Genomic DNA, 15,998 nt, shown 5'->3' on the forward strand with positions numbered 1-15,998 from the left:
GACTTTCTTCGACTTTTTTCAACTTATCGACTTTTTTCGACTATTTTCGACTTTCCGATTTTTTGACTTTCCGATTTTTTGACTTTTCGACTTTTATTTACAAAGTCGACTTTTTTCATAGACGATAGTCGAGTTATCGACTTTTGTGGAACAAAATAGTCGACTTCGACTTTTCGACTTTTTTCGACAAAAATCGATTGTTCGATTATTCGAAAGTAGATTTATAGAACCCTTGGTTGCTGTAGGGAATGTGCTAATTGCAAGCATACAAATATAGCAGGGATGGGTAATTGTGAGTATAGAGTGTATAAACTAACTAACTAACTACTAACTAACTAACTAACTAACTAACTAACTAACTAACTAACTAACTAACTAACTAACTAACTACTAACTAACTAACTAACTAACTAACTACAACTAACTAACTAACTAACTAACTAACTAACTACTAACTAACACTAACTAACTAACTAACTAACTAACTAACTAACTAACTACTAACTAACTAACTAACTAACTAACTAACTAACTAACTAACTAACTACTAACTAACTAACTAACTACCTAACTAACTAACTAACTAACTAACCAACTAACAAACTAACTAACTAACTAACTAACTAACTAACCAACTAACTAACTAACTAACTAACTAACTAACTACTAACTAAACTAACTAACTAACTAACTACTAACTAACTAACTACTAACTAACTAACTAACTAACTAACTAACTAACTAACTAACTAACTAACTAACTAACTAACTAACTAAACTAACTAACTAACTACTAACTAACTAACTACTACTAACTAACTAACTACTAACTAACTAACTACTAACTAACTAACTAACTAACTAACTAACTAACTAACTAACTACTAACTAACTAACTAACTAACTAACTACTAACTAACTAACTAACTAACTAACTAACTACTAACTAACTACCTAACTAACTAACTAACTAACTAACTACTAACTAACTAACTAACTAACTACTAACTTAACTAACTAACTACTAACTAACTAACTAACTAACTAACTAACTAACTAACTAACTAACTAACTAACTAACTAACTAACTAACTAACTACTAACTAACTACTAACTAACTAACTACTAACTAACTAACTAACTAACTACTAACTAACTAACTAACTACTAACTAACTAACTAACTAACTACTAACTAACTAACTAACTAACTAACTAACTAACTACTACTAACTAACTAACTAACTAACTACTAACTACTAACTACTACTAACTAACTAACTAACTAACTACTACTAACTAACTAACTAACTAACTAACTACTAACTAACTAACTAACTAACTACTAACTAACTAACTAACTAACTAACTAACTAACTAACTAACTAACTACTAACTAACTAACTAACTAACTAACTAACTAACTACTAACTACTAACTAACTAACTAACTACTAACTAACTAACTACCTAACTACTAACTAACTAACTAACTAACTAACTACCTAACTAACTAACTACTAACTACTAACTAACTAACTACTACTAACTAACTAACTAACTACTAACTAACTACTAACTAACTACTACTAACTAACTAACTAACTAACTAACTAACTAACTAACTAACTAACTAACTAACTACTAACTAACTAACTAACTACTAACTACTAACTAACTAACTAACTACTAACTAACTACTACTAACTAACTAACTAACTACTAACTAACTAACTAACTAACTACTAACTAACTAACTAACTAACTAACTAACTAACTAACTAACTAACTAACTAACTAACTACTAACTAACACTAACTAACTAACTAACTAACTAACTAACTAACTAACTAACTAACTAACTAACTAACTAACTAACTAACTAACTAACTAACTAACTAACTAACTAACTAACTAACTAACTAACTAACTACTAACTAACTAACTACTAACTACTAACTAACTAACTAACTAACTAACTAACTAACTAACTAACTACTAACTACTAACTAACTACTACTAACTACTAACTAACTACTAACTACTACTAACTAACTAACTAACTACTAACTAACTAACTAACTAACTACTAACTAACTAACTAACTACTAACTAACTAACTAACTAACTCTAACTAACTAACTACTAACTAACTAACTACTAACTAACTAACTAACTACTAACTAACTAACTAACTAACTAACTACTAACTAACTAACTACTAACTAACTAACTAACTAACTAACTAACTACTAACTAACTAACTAACTAACTAACTACTAACTAACTAACTAACTAACTACTCTAACTAACTAACTAACTAACTAACTACACTAACTACTAACTAACTAACTAACTAACTAACTAACTAACTAACTAACTAACTACTAACTACTACTAACTAACTAACTAACTAACTAACTAACTAACTAACTAACTAACTAACTAACTAACTAACTAACTAACTAACTAAACTAACTACTAACTAACTAACTACTAACTACTAACTAACTAACTAACTACTAACTACTAACTAACTAACTAACTACTAACTAACTAACTACTAACTAACTAACTAACTACTACTAACTAACTAACTACTAACTAACTAACTACTAACTAACTAACTAACTAACTAACTAACTACTAACTAACTAACTAACTAACTAACTAACTAACTAACTAACTAACTAACTAACTAACTAACTAACTAACTACTAACTAACTAACTATAACTAACTAACTACTACTAACTAACTAACTAACGAACTAACTAACTAACTAACTAACTAACTAACTAACTAACTAACTAACGACTAACTAACTAACTAACTAACTAACTAACACTAACTAACTAACTAACTAACTAACTAACTAACTAACTAACTAACTACCTACCTACCTACCTACCTACCTACCTACCTACCTACCTACCTACCTACCTAACTACTAACTAACTAACTAACTAACTAACCAAACAATGTACGTTACTTTTAAGTAGTTTACTAATGGCTGACATGTAATCTCAAATAATTTACCAAAGAACTTCAAACTAACATCCTTAAATTAATTATATGTTTAAAATATTACAAAAACTATGAATTCTCCTTCCCTGGAAAAAAATATTGTCAACAAACTTTGCTTTTACAGTTTGAGAATACCTGTAATATGTTAGTTTTCAAAGCCTTCAACCTACTTCGTATCTAAGTACAACTCTGCTGTCGAATTGTAAATGTTGACCGTTAAGTTTCCTCACAATTTTCGTATCTGTTAACACATTTTACAAAAAAACTCTTCAAATTACGAAAATAATAAAAGTTAATTTAAAAGCGGGAATTACATTAAAAATATACTTCAGAATTTTTAACAAATCAAACAATTATGGAATTATTTTTGAAAATTAACCGTTATAAAAATTTTCAACAGTACATTTCAACCCAATTTGTCTTCTGACATTTTTAACAATGGCTTTAAAACCATGAAGAAATTTTAGTTGGAAAGCCACTGATATTAATAAATAAAGTAACAAAAATAGCTGCGACCTAATGTCTTTTAAATTTTACTTGAAAAATTAAAGATTCCGTCACAAAATAACGAAATAAATATAAATAAATGTGTGTATTTGTAACGAGTTATAAAAGAATTTGGTTGCATATGGATTAATGTGAAAATATGTGTTTTAAGTTTTTATGCCCATAGAATTTTGTGCAACAAAAAAATAAGAAAAAAAAAAACGCGCGTAAGTTATGAAAAGTCAAGTTGTGTATTTGCCAATAAAAAATCTCTTGTATTCACAAATTTTATTGAAATGTTTATGGTTACGTATTGAAATGTTTGAGCCCGCATCATCGTGTAACCCACTTCTGGAACCATTTAAGCCTGGAACACATAATTATAAAACAAACGCCGGCAAATTGTTTTTGTTTATCCCCACACAATCTACTAACGTATGGCGTGTCCCATTAACCAGTGAAAATTCTTATAGACCAATTATCATGTAACAATTTATCCAAGAATCTAAGTCATCTTCTGCCCAATTCCAATTGGTTATAGAAGTTGTAAAAAGCGTTTGGTTGCATATCGGTTAGAGTGAAAATTTGTGTTTTAAGTTTTTATGTAAAGATTTGTACAAAAAAAAAAAAAACGCGCTCGAATGTTATCAATAGGTAGTCACGTTGTGTATTGACAACAGTACAAAAAAATCTATTGTTCTTCACAAATTTATTGAAACGTTTTTGATTACGTATTAAAGAAAGTAAGTTGCACGCATCATCTTGCAATGTACATCGTGAAACACACTTCTGAATTTGAAAACAAAGTCCGGTAAATTCGTGTTGGTCATCCCCACACAATCTACTAACGTATGGCGTACTACTTCTCCAATTCTATTCGATTGATAAAATATGGTCGAAGATCATCCCTTGATAGTTCGTTGATATTTAAAAAATATAATTATATATGTAGGTTAAGTCGCCTTTAAGGATTTTATCCTATTGGATATACACAATACCGGCTCTACTCGCTCTACTGCTCGCGAGTGCAATTATGTAATCTGGACATTTCTATATCCATCCTTCCTAAACATTCTTTGTGTTTTGTAGTAGTTTTGCATGTAATTTAACATGTCATAACTCCGAAACAAGTGACCACAACATGTATTTTTTGTAAACAAAACTGGAAACAAACCTTTTTATCAGGAAACCTAAGCTTAAACAATGACACACCAACTTCAAGCCGTGCCGATAAAGCTTTTTATTAAAGGTAATTATATTAAAATAGTCATAACATATTTATACATATGTACATATTAATCTATTGCTCACCTTTGACGGTACCCGGTCAAACGTTTATATAGAACGTTTATCTTATTTAAAGGTTACAATTTTAAAGATTATCAGGTCGGTTATGAAAAATTATTCTCCGTGACTTTGTTTCCTTTTACATGCTTTAGGTATAGGAGAGGGAACAAACTCCCTAGGAGTTTATTATTCAGAATAGGCCTGTATTACTTTTAATCGCCCCTATTCTGCATTTCAATTCGAATCGAAATTTTCTACATTTGGCAACTTTGGTATTCTGCATTTCGATTCGACTCTCCGCCACATAAACAACAGCTTGCAAAAACGTAGGTACAATCGTAACTCAAAAGAAATGGAATTTCGTCAGTTTTTTATTGGAAGACCTGAATGCGTAAACGTAATCGAAATGCAGAATAGAGGTTAATATATTTATAAAATCTAATAAGAAGGGGCAACAAAATTTTAACCTTAGATTCCCACTTTTGAATTGTAAATCAAATTTTTCCCAAATTCAAGATGTTATTTTAATGATAGATACGGCATATCAGATTCGATTTCAGTAGCTAAAAATCAATCGAATTGGCTTAAATGGTATTTACAAACCTTGATTTCATTGAACTGTGTTATAGATATAGTTCAGTTTTCCTTTAAATGAGTTTAGAAATTCATTCCTATTCTGCACTTTAATGCGAAATTTCTACTTCCAAAATGATTAAAAATACGGTTTTTTAGGAAAGCATTTAAAGTATTCAACTCCAGTATATCAAGAAATTTCTAATCTAAAAATGTTTGTCATCGGACTATACTAGAGGTAATATAGAAAAAGTGAGAAATGCTTGCTTTCTGTTACATAGTTGAATAACAAAACGACAGTGATGCTTACTGTAGATTTAATTACAAAATCAATTCAAATTAGTTGGAAATAAATTGCTAATTCTTTTTACAAATTCATTTAAATTAAATCAATTCAAACTAATTGGAATTTTAATTTTAAATAATTCATTTGATTTAGAAACGAATTGAAATTCTTTCTACAAATTTATTTGAATTAAAAACCAATTGCAATTCAATTTTACCAAATTTATTTGAATTGACTCACATTTCATTCAGTTCTTTTATTAGTACGAAAAGAATATAATATTTGCAAATTCGCGAATTAATTACAAAATGGATCATATCCATGTTATAAAACAAAGCTTTTAATTAAAAACTTATAAAAATTTACTAATTGCTTATTTCTCTTTTTTATTTCAGGTAAGTCTCTTCAAAACTTTATTACATGTTTATTAAGTTATTGGTAAGTCAGGATTTTTCATTTGTATAATAATCATATCCGAAAGGAGTAATTATTGTACTTAAAAATAATATTGCTTAGAGCCCCAACCCTTTTCAACCAATTTCCCTGGTGTAACTAAAACATGTTTAAACTTAAAATTCCCAACAAATAAAAAAAAAAAAAAAAAAAAAAAAATTAAATAAAAACCATATTTATTTTACAAGTTTACTTTGTAAAAATTTATTTTGTTGTTGTTTTGGTTTTGTAAAAATCTATTTCTGAATTTCAGAAATTTGTGTAAAAGAAATTTACAAAATACTTCCTTTCTTTGTATTCTTTAAAATGATGCCCCAAGTTTTTGTTTTTTTATTTAAAAACAAGCGACAAATAGTGTTGAACAACATTTTCACTATATAAAAAATAACATTTATTTTCACAATTTACATGGTCAAATAGTTATCGGGGAATTCAAAAGTGACATCACGGCCGGTAAGTTTCTTGTAGACCGAGGTGAAGGTGTCAACCTAAAAAGAAGAAAAGAAAAATATTAAATTAATAAAGTAAAACAAATAAATAAAGTGATATATTGTTTATAAGACTTATAGAACTATTTAAACATTTATTAACTGTAAAACTATAAATTACTTTAGTGGTTTCAAGTAAAATATTTTAATTTTTAAAGTTTTTTAATCTACCGCTTACGTAGGAAGTCCCATAACGCTAACAAGTTGAAAAACATCACTTATGGGAGGCAAATAGGCGGTGTTAATAATAAATTTAACCATTCTAGTAATTTAGAGAGCATGTAAGCAACAAATGGAATAAATTTATTCTTATTTAAAGAGTGAGAATAAATTATAACGAGTCGTTGTTTTAAAATTTACTGTACGTTCTTTTTGACAATCATTGATTTTGTAAATAACAATCAACAAAAAACACAAGAACGGTAGAATATTTGTTTAAAAGGAACCAAAAGTTTTAGTTTTTTTTATATAATTTTTCTATAATTATTTTATTTATTAACTTAGGAAATAGAAATTTCATTGTTATTGTCAAAGTAATTTGTAGTAAATTTCAAAAGTTGTTTAATCTGCCGCTTTGTAGGAAGTCCCATCACGCTAACAGGTTGAGAAACATCACGTATGGGAGGCAAATAAGCGGCCTTAAAGATACTGTTATTAGGTTTTAAAAAAGAAGATAATTTCACTGCTAGTCTATATTGATCCCGATAAAAATAGAAAAACAATACTTTATCTGACAGTTTTGAAGTGTCTATGGTGTCACTTCACATAGGTCAACTTTGTCACTCAATTTGTTGAGTTTGTGTGAGAGAGTGAAAACGAGAGAGGCAAGTTTTCTCTCAAAAATTTCAGCAACAAAATTTTCACTTTGTGAACCTAAACTAAGCGAAATTCTTCTCTTTTTATTCTGATTTTTTTCAATTATAAGCAACAAATGGAATATATTTAATCTTAAAATTTCAGATTCAATAATAACGAGTTGTTGTTTTAGTTTAATTTACGTTCTTTTTGACAATCATTGATTTTTACAAGAAAACACAATCAACAAATAACACAAGAACGTAATATAATACACTTTTAAAAGTAAGACCTGGGTCACACTAGGAAACTGTTTTTGGGAATCTTTTGATTTTTATGTGTGAGAGAAATATCAACGATCTAATCCATAATCCAGGTCTAATAATAAAGTTCGAATAATATATTCGTATAATATATTCTATCAAAAGTTTCTCAACAAAATTTTCTCAGTATGAACCAGGTCTAATAGAAAAGTTCGTATAATACATTCTAGCTTTTTTGACAATCTTATTCCGTTCTCTCTGAACTATTGTTTGTGTTCTTAATTTAAGCTCGAAAGGACAAATTCCAACTATTTTCTTTTAAATAGATTTCACTTTTCAAGAATTATCTGCAATTCCTTAAAGACATTCCTAAGATTTAGTGCCTACTCCTCTAAATACGAACGAACATGTACTTTCATACTTTGTTGTTGCTATTGTTTTCAACATAGAGGAACAGGCCCTTAATTCTAAGAATATATTCTTAAACCTTTACATGACTTGAATGACTCAAGTCTTTGCTTGAATCAATTCCCTGATAAAATTTTTGAATACATTTGGAAATTCATTGGAATCTAAAACCAAAGAAATAAACTTTTAAATGACTTACAAAAGAATGAGTTCAGAGTATGAAATATTCAAATATTTTCAGACGTATTGAGAAAATTAAGTTGAATTAATTCCTAATTCTTTTTTTTATCATTTTGTGAAATACCTTTTTATTTTTATTACAAATTTGGGAAAAAAAACTTGTAATTTTTTAAGTAAAAATATTTCTTGTAAATTTTACTGTTTGTCCTTTTTGACGATCACTGTGACTAGTGGTCATAATTCAGCAATTAACACAAGGACGATAATGTTTATAAAATTACTTCATGTTCCTTTTAAATATATTTCTTTAATGTTCAAATATTCAAATATTTTTAAACGTTTTGAGAAAAATTAAGTTAAATTAATTCTAAATAGAATTAATTCTTTTAAACTTTAATTCCTAAATCGCGCAAAATTTATCTTTTTTATCGTTTTGTAGAAATACTTTTTTATATTTATTACAAATTTGGGAAAAAAACTTGTAATTTTTTTTAAGTAAAAATATTTCTTGTAAATTTTACTGTTTGTCCTTTTTGACGATCACTGTGACTAGTGGCCATAATTCAGCAATTAACACAAGGACGATTTTCTTAATATATGAATCACTTTTAGTTCCTTTTAAATATATTTCTTTATAGTTAATAATTGATGATAGAAATGTAACCAACGTATGGAAATGTTTAAAGGCCATTTATAAGCATTTTCAAACAATAACGAGACATTGGCTGTATCATTTAATATTTGTCCTTTTTGACAATCACTGATCTTGGTTAAATATACAATCAGCAAATAACACAAGGACATTATAGTATTAAAACATAATATTTAAACTTATAGGAGTTCAATGAAGAAGTGTGTGGAGTTTTTGAAATGTTATAAAGTTCTTCAAATTGAACTTAAATTTAGTTACTATTCTCTATTTTTCAAATCTTTCCAAGAAGTTGTTTTAGAACTAGTAAGCGTTTCTTTAACTATTAAAGTGTTGTAGAGCTGTTGTCCTGAAAACTTCCGAGAAGTACTTTGGAGTCACAATATTTTACATCGACGACAGTCCCAAATATGCTGTTCATGAATCTGAAGTGGCTCTGTTTACACCCATTCTAAAACTAGTTCTTTTGGAACACATTCTATATTTGTTTTCTAATGAAACTACTTTAAACATTTTCAATTTTTCACAATATTTCTCATTGAACACACGCACATCAATACAAAATACTATTATTCCAAAAACAACAAACACTTCTTCATTTACACTTGTCTCCAACAACAACAATTAAAATCCACAAAAACAAAACCCCTCCCATTTATTTACAACTCCCGTGATCAACTTACTTTGTGTTCAATGGTGGTTTGTTGATTCTTGTCCAAATGAACCTTGATCAATTGAGAGCCATCCAACTTAACGCGGATGCGCTTGCCAACGATTTCAGCGGGGAAGACTAAATCTTCCAAGATGGCATCGTAGACAGCGGTCAAGGTGCGGGAACGTGGACGCTTTTGTTTCAAGGGGTTTCTGGCCTTGCGGGTAGGTTTGGGCAAAATTTTACGTTCGCCAACAACAACGACATGTTTGCCAGAGAATTTCTTCTCCAATTCACGAACCAAAATGATTTGGATCTTTTGGAAGGTCTTTTGTTGGGGAATGGGCACATAGATGATGACAGCCTAATAATAATAAAAAAAAAAACAAAAATCCATTTTAATACTATTAACACAACAATATAAAGAACAGCACTCAACACTCACCTTCTTGTTGCCGAATTCAATTTCACGGGCACGTGTAATGTGCAAATCTCTCAAGTAGGGCTTGAGGTCACTGTTGGCCTCCAACTCCAAGAGAGCTTGAGCAATGGATTTCTCAAAATCATCGGGCTCAGCGCCACCAGGCTTAATAATCTTGGAGCCAATCATCTAAAAATTGCATAAAAGAAACACAAACACATCATTTTAGTTGCTGCTTCTTTAATCATTTTCTTTTTACATAAAAAAATCACTTTTATTTTCCATCTTTTAGATTTTTTAATTTATAAACACAAACGTAAACACTTTTCAGCTTTTCTTTTCCCAGCCGGCTGCTGACATTTTTCTTTTTTTCTAATCGTTTAACATCTTGCTGTTTTTCTTTTTGTTAACACACAAATTTCATTTATATTTTAAATTCATTCTCTTAGTTTTCATTTTCAATACACATTTTTACTTTTTTATGGAAAATAATCGTAATTTTTTTGCTTTTTCAAAAACTTATCACAAAAAATACACCAACCTTGGTCAATTATTTTGACAGAAAAGGAAGTAAAACAGACCCACTGAACAGTAATTTCCTTTACTCGCTCGTTTTTCATTCGTTCGGAAGTTGGCTGCAGTTGTTGACAGGGTTGTATTTTTGTGTGTATAGCGAGTGCTAGAGATGGGTGTACACGTTGCAAAAAGTATGTGTGAAATTAAACAATATTTGTTGAAAATAGTTTTAAATTAATATAATAATTCAAAATTATATTTAATAATATTAAATAATTTATTTAATTACATTTTTCCGTTAGTAAAAAAACATAAATATATAGATTAATTTGGAATAACAATAACAATTGTGTGAAAATTCTATAAACGTTTTTTTAATACAAAATTTTGTTATCTTTTTGTTTCAAGTTAATTTTGATTTGAAAATTTGATTTTTTATAAGGCCAATTTTAAATAAACTTATTGTCTTTTTAGTTCATTTCTTTAAATCGACTTTGTGTAAAAATTAGTCCTAACAAAGTTAATATTAGTTAAGAATAAAATTAAGTTTTATATACCGACTTTCAAACAATCGACTTTTTGTCGAACAAATGTCGTCTATTTTGTCTAATCTAAGTCGACTATTTTGTAAGAAAAAGTCTAATCATCGATCTAGTAGGGTTCTATAAATCGACATTCGAATAATCAAACAATCGACTTCTGTCGAAAAGTCGAAGACGACTATTTGGTTCCAAAAAAGTCGATAACTCGACCATCGTCTATGAAAAAGTCGAAAAGTCGACTTTGTAAATAAAAGTCGAAAAGTCGAAAAAAGTCTATAAGTCCAAAAAAGTCGAAAAGTCGAATAAAGTCGGAAAAAGTCGCAAAAAGTCGAAAACTCGTAAATAGTAGAAAAAAGTCAAAAATAGTCGAAAATTTTAAAAAAGTCAAAAACTGTAAAATAGTCGGAAAAACTCGAAAAAAAATCAAAAATTAGTCGAAAGAAGTCAAAAATAGTGAAAAAGTCGAAAAAATCGAAAAGTCGAAAATAGTCGGAAAAAGCCGACTATTTATAAAATACTAATAGTCGAAAAGTCGACTTTTAATTAAATGAAAAAAGTCGAAAAGTCGACTTTTCATAAAATGCAAAAAGTTGAAAAGTCGACTTTTAACTAATTGCAAAAAGTCGACTTTTCGTTTCTACTATAGAACCCTACGATCTAGTAAATCAATTTCCGTAAAAATATATTAAAAAACAATTTTGTTATGTTAGATCATCGTATTTTTATAAATTGCAAAATTCAAAAAGTCGACTTTTCATAAATAGACAAAAGTTGATTTTTTTGTTTCAACTATAGATATCCAGAGAAAAGTCGCTTAATTGATGTAGTAAATAAAAGTTAAGTCGATAAAAGTCGAAAAACGTTAATAAGTCGGATAAAGTAGAAAAATACACGGAAAATGTTGAATTTCTATATTAAAAAGAATGAAAAACATATTTTTGTAACGGTCGCCTAAAACTTGATCATCGATATACTTTAGGGGGACTTTACACGATCACACTTTACGTACGTAAAGTCTAATGAAAAAGTAGATTCTATAATGTAGGGTTCTATAGTTGAAACGAAAAGTCGACTTTTCGACTTTTTTCATTTAATAAAAAGTCGACTTTTAGACTTTAGTATTTTATAAATAGTCGACTTTTTCCGACTTTTCGATTTTTTTGCGACTTTTTGACTATTTTCGACTTCTTTCGACTTTTTTTTTGACTTTTTTCGACTATTTTTCGAGTTTTTCCGATTATTTTAGAGTTTTTGACTTTTTTTCCACTTGTTTAAAATTTTCGACTATTTTTGACTTTTTTCTACTATTTTCAAGTTTTCGACTTTTTCCAACTTTTCGACTTTTTTCGACTTTTTTCGACTTATCGACTTTTTTTGACTTTTCAACTTTTTTCGACTTTTCGACTTTTATTTACAATGTTGACTTTTTTCATAGACGATAGTCGAGTTATCGACTGTAAAATTTCTCTACAAAATTTTATAAGAATTGGTCTATAATTGGCCCCCATATAACCTCTTTTTCAGATAATTACTTTACTTTTAATAAATAGTTTGAAAATCAACATATTAAGAGAAAGAGTTCGGTTCATAATTGATCCAAGTCCTAATGTTCACATTAATATCGATTCGAAATAGTCGAATATATCACTTGTAGTTGTTTTAATATTTACCAAAAGTTCAAAATTCTCCTCATTAATATTTTTTCAACTTTTAAATAAAAAAAATCAAAGATAAAATAAAAAATAATAATAATAAATTTTTTAAATATTTATATTTTGAACATAATTATAAATTTTCTTAATATTTAATATTTATATTAATATTTACTTAAATAACTAATTTAAATTATTTATTAATACTACACAATCTATTACAATTTTAAATATTTCAATCAACCCTTTAAAGTTGCAGCAACATTAGCTGCCTGCTGAGCAACACCAATAGTTTGTGTGGTAGCATCACGAGTATGTTGACCCACATGTTCCTTTATGTAAAAAATATTTATTAGTTAATTACATTATTTTCTAAAAATTATTTAATTTTATTTTTAAAACTTACAATTTTCTTGCCAATCTTTTTCAACCAACCACCTTGACTTTGAGTCACAAAAGCACACAAAATCAAAGCAAAGAAAAGCAATATTTTATTAAAGTTCATTGTTGTTGTTTTTAATTAATAAAATTTTATTTGTTTAAAGAAATGTTTTTTCGTTACTGACACTTTATTGCTGTACGGTTCTGAATAATAGTTTAAGCTGCTTTTTATATACATTTTTTTTACTCTCTTAAATACCACAAATGATGAATTAGGGGATTTTGCTATGGGTTTTGATATTTTCATTTATTAAAAGGGGTCTTGCTAGATTTTTTTATAAATATTAAATAATTTACAGAGCTTTCTTTTCTTAATGATTCATATAGAAAATTTGTAAACTTTTTGTCTATTATTTTTTAGAAATAAATTATGTAGTTAATCAGAACTATAACTTAATTTTGGGGTTTATATTTTATTTACTGAAATGTACTTTTAAATGAAATATTACCAATTAATTTGAGACTGGACTATAGACTAGACCATATACTGAATACTTAACTATAGACTAGACTATAGACAAGACTATAGACTACACTATTGACTAGACTATAGCCCAGACTATAGACTAGACTCTAGACTAGACTATAGACTAGACTATAGACTAGACTATAGACTAGACTATAGACTAGACTATAGACTAGACTATAGACTAGACTATAGACTAGACTATAGACTAGACTATAGACTAGACTATAGACTAGACTATAGACTAGACTATAGACTAGACTATAGACTAGACTATAGACTAGACTATAGACTAGACTATCGACTAGACTATAGACTAGACTATAGACTAGACTATCGACTAGACTATAGACTAGACTATAGACTAGACTATAGACTAGACTATAGACTAGACTATAGACTAGACTATAGACTAGACTATAGACTAGACTATAGACTAGACTATAGACTAGACTATAGACTAGACTATAGACTAGACTATAGACTAGACTATAGACTAGACTATAGACTAGACTATAGACTAGACTATAGACTAGACTATAGACTAGACTATAGACTAGACTATAGACTAGACTATAGACTAGACTATAGACTAGACTATAGACTAGACTATAGACTAGACTATAGACTAGACTATAGACTAGACTATAGACTAGACTATAGACTAGACTATAGACTAGACTATAGACTAGACTATAGACTAGACTATAGACTAGACTATAGACTAGACTATAGACTAGACTATAGACTAGACTATAGACTAGACTATAGACTAGACTATAGACTAGACTATAGACTAGACTATAGACTAGACTATAGACTAGACTATAGACTAGACTATAGACTAGACTATAGACTAGACTATAGACTAGACTATAGACTAGACTATAGACTAGACTATAGACTAGACTATAGACTAGACTATAGACTAGACTATAGACTAGACTATAGACTAGACTATAGACTAGACTATAGACTAGACTAGACTAGACTATAGACTAGACTATAGACTAGACTATAGACTAGACTATAGACTAGACTATAGACTAGACTATAGACTAGACTATAGACTAGACTATAGACTAGACTATAGACTAGACTATAGACTAGACTATAGACTAGACTATAGACTAGACTATAGACTAGACTATAGACTAGACTATACTAGACTATAGACTAGACTATAGACTAGACTATAGACTAGACTATAGACTAGACTATAGACTAGACTATAGACTAGACTATAGACTAGACTATAGACTAGACTATAGACTAGACTATAGACTAGACTATAGACTAGACTATAGACTAGACTATAGACTAGACTATAGACTAGACTATAGACTAGACTATAGACTAGACTATAGACTAGACTATAGACTAGACTATAGACTACTAGAGACTATAGACTAGACTATAGACTAGACTAACTTAGACTAGACTAGACTAGACTATAGACTAGACTAGACTAGACTATAGACTAGACTATAGACTAGACTATAGACTAGACTAGACTATAGACAAGACAATAGGCTAGATTAATGACTATAGACTAGACTTTAGGATACACTGGGCTAGATTATAAACTAGACTGTGGACTAGCCTATATACTAGGGTGATCGATTATTCGACATTTTTCAAAAACCGGTTTCGAATAGTTCGAATAGTTGACATTTCAAAAAAACCGGTTGATATTTTTCAAATTCAGAAAAAAAAACCGGTTAACCGGGTTTTCAAAATAAATAAAAAAATATATGTTAATTTGAAGAAAATAATGTTTATGTTTAAATTTGATTAATAAAACAGATTATAACTTAAGATCTAGTCGTCTGATTTACATTATTTCTTTAATATAAAAAAAATAGGAAAAAAGTGGACACTTCTGTTAAACATAAGGTACTATGTAATCCTAGCTTATTCTAAAGCCCTTTTAGGAAATTTTCATAGGCATTCTAACACTTCCATAATATTTCAGCGGTAAATTAATTATTGTAATTGGAATACAATCTTAAGATTAATAAAATTTTATTAAACAGTTATCAATTTTACAAATAAAATTTTTTAATTAATTAGGAAAAGGTTTAACCAATGGTGCTTTAGAAAAATATATCCTAGTTCCTGGACTCGAATATTTTTAAAATTTAAATGGGCTGTATTATTTACTTCAAAATTTCATTTAAATAATCTTTGAATACAAAGCAAATAAAAGTATTCGAAACCGGTTTTTAAAAAGTGAAAAAACCGGGTTATTCGATATTCGAAAAATCAACATTTAGAAAAAACCGACACTGGTAAAGCAGAAAAAACCGGTTTTAAAACCGGTTGAAAAATCGAGTCGATCACCCTACTATACCAGACGTAGAATTGAATTTTCCTGGCAAGTTAAAGTACTTTATAATCACATCGAATTGCAGGG

General features: G+C 28.4%; 2 protein-coding genes and 3 non-coding genes across 5 annotated transcripts; all 5 read right to left on the minus strand.

The window, feature by feature from the left end:
- Window positions 1–6,284: 6,284 nt before the first annotated feature.
- Window positions 6,285–10,634, minus strand: LOC119612276 (40S ribosomal protein S7). The gene is made up of 4 exons (XM_037968035.1): window positions 10,507–10,634; window positions 9,990–10,154; window positions 9,576–9,908; window positions 6,285–6,597 (listed from the first exon to the last, which is right to left on the minus strand). Exons 2-4 carry the CDS (start codon window positions 10,152–10,154, stop codon window positions 6,514–6,516), a joined length of 582 nt encoding a protein of 193 aa, XP_037823963.1. The 5' UTR covers window positions 10,507–10,634; the 3' UTR covers window positions 6,285–6,513.
- Window positions 6,927–7,020, minus strand: LOC119612278. The gene has a single exon (XR_005232119.1). It is a non-coding gene; the product is annotated as a small nucleolar RNA psi18S-1377 (small nucleolar RNA).
- On the minus strand, window positions 7,562–7,657 carry LOC119612280. Its single transcript, XR_005232121.1, has one exon. It is a non-coding gene; the product is annotated as a small nucleolar RNA psi18S-1377 (small nucleolar RNA).
- On the minus strand, window positions 8,899–9,047 carry LOC119612279. Its single transcript, XR_005232120.1, has one exon. It is a non-coding gene; the product is annotated as a small nucleolar RNA psi18S-1377 (small nucleolar RNA).
- Window positions 10,635–12,775: 2,141 nt separating the features above from the next.
- On the minus strand, window positions 12,776–13,265 carry LOC119612275 (sarcotoxin-1C-like). Its single transcript, XM_037968034.1, has 2 exons — window positions 13,082–13,265; window positions 12,776–13,007 (listed from the first exon to the last, which is right to left on the minus strand). The coding sequence occupies exons 1-2, from the start codon at window positions 13,178–13,180 to the stop codon at window positions 12,915–12,917; spliced, it is 192 nt and encodes a 63-aa protein (XP_037823962.1). The 5' UTR covers window positions 13,181–13,265; the 3' UTR covers window positions 12,776–12,914.
- Window positions 13,266–15,998: the final 2,733 nt, after the last annotated feature.

Source organism: Lucilia sericata, unplaced genomic scaffold, assembly GCF_015586225.1.
Source record: "Lucilia sericata isolate MDLA Ls3-8-SP2 unplaced genomic scaffold, ASM1558622v1 Contig001642F_arrow, whole genome shotgun sequence".
Classification (NCBI taxonomy): Eukaryota; Metazoa; Arthropoda; class Insecta; order Diptera; family Calliphoridae; genus Lucilia; species Lucilia sericata.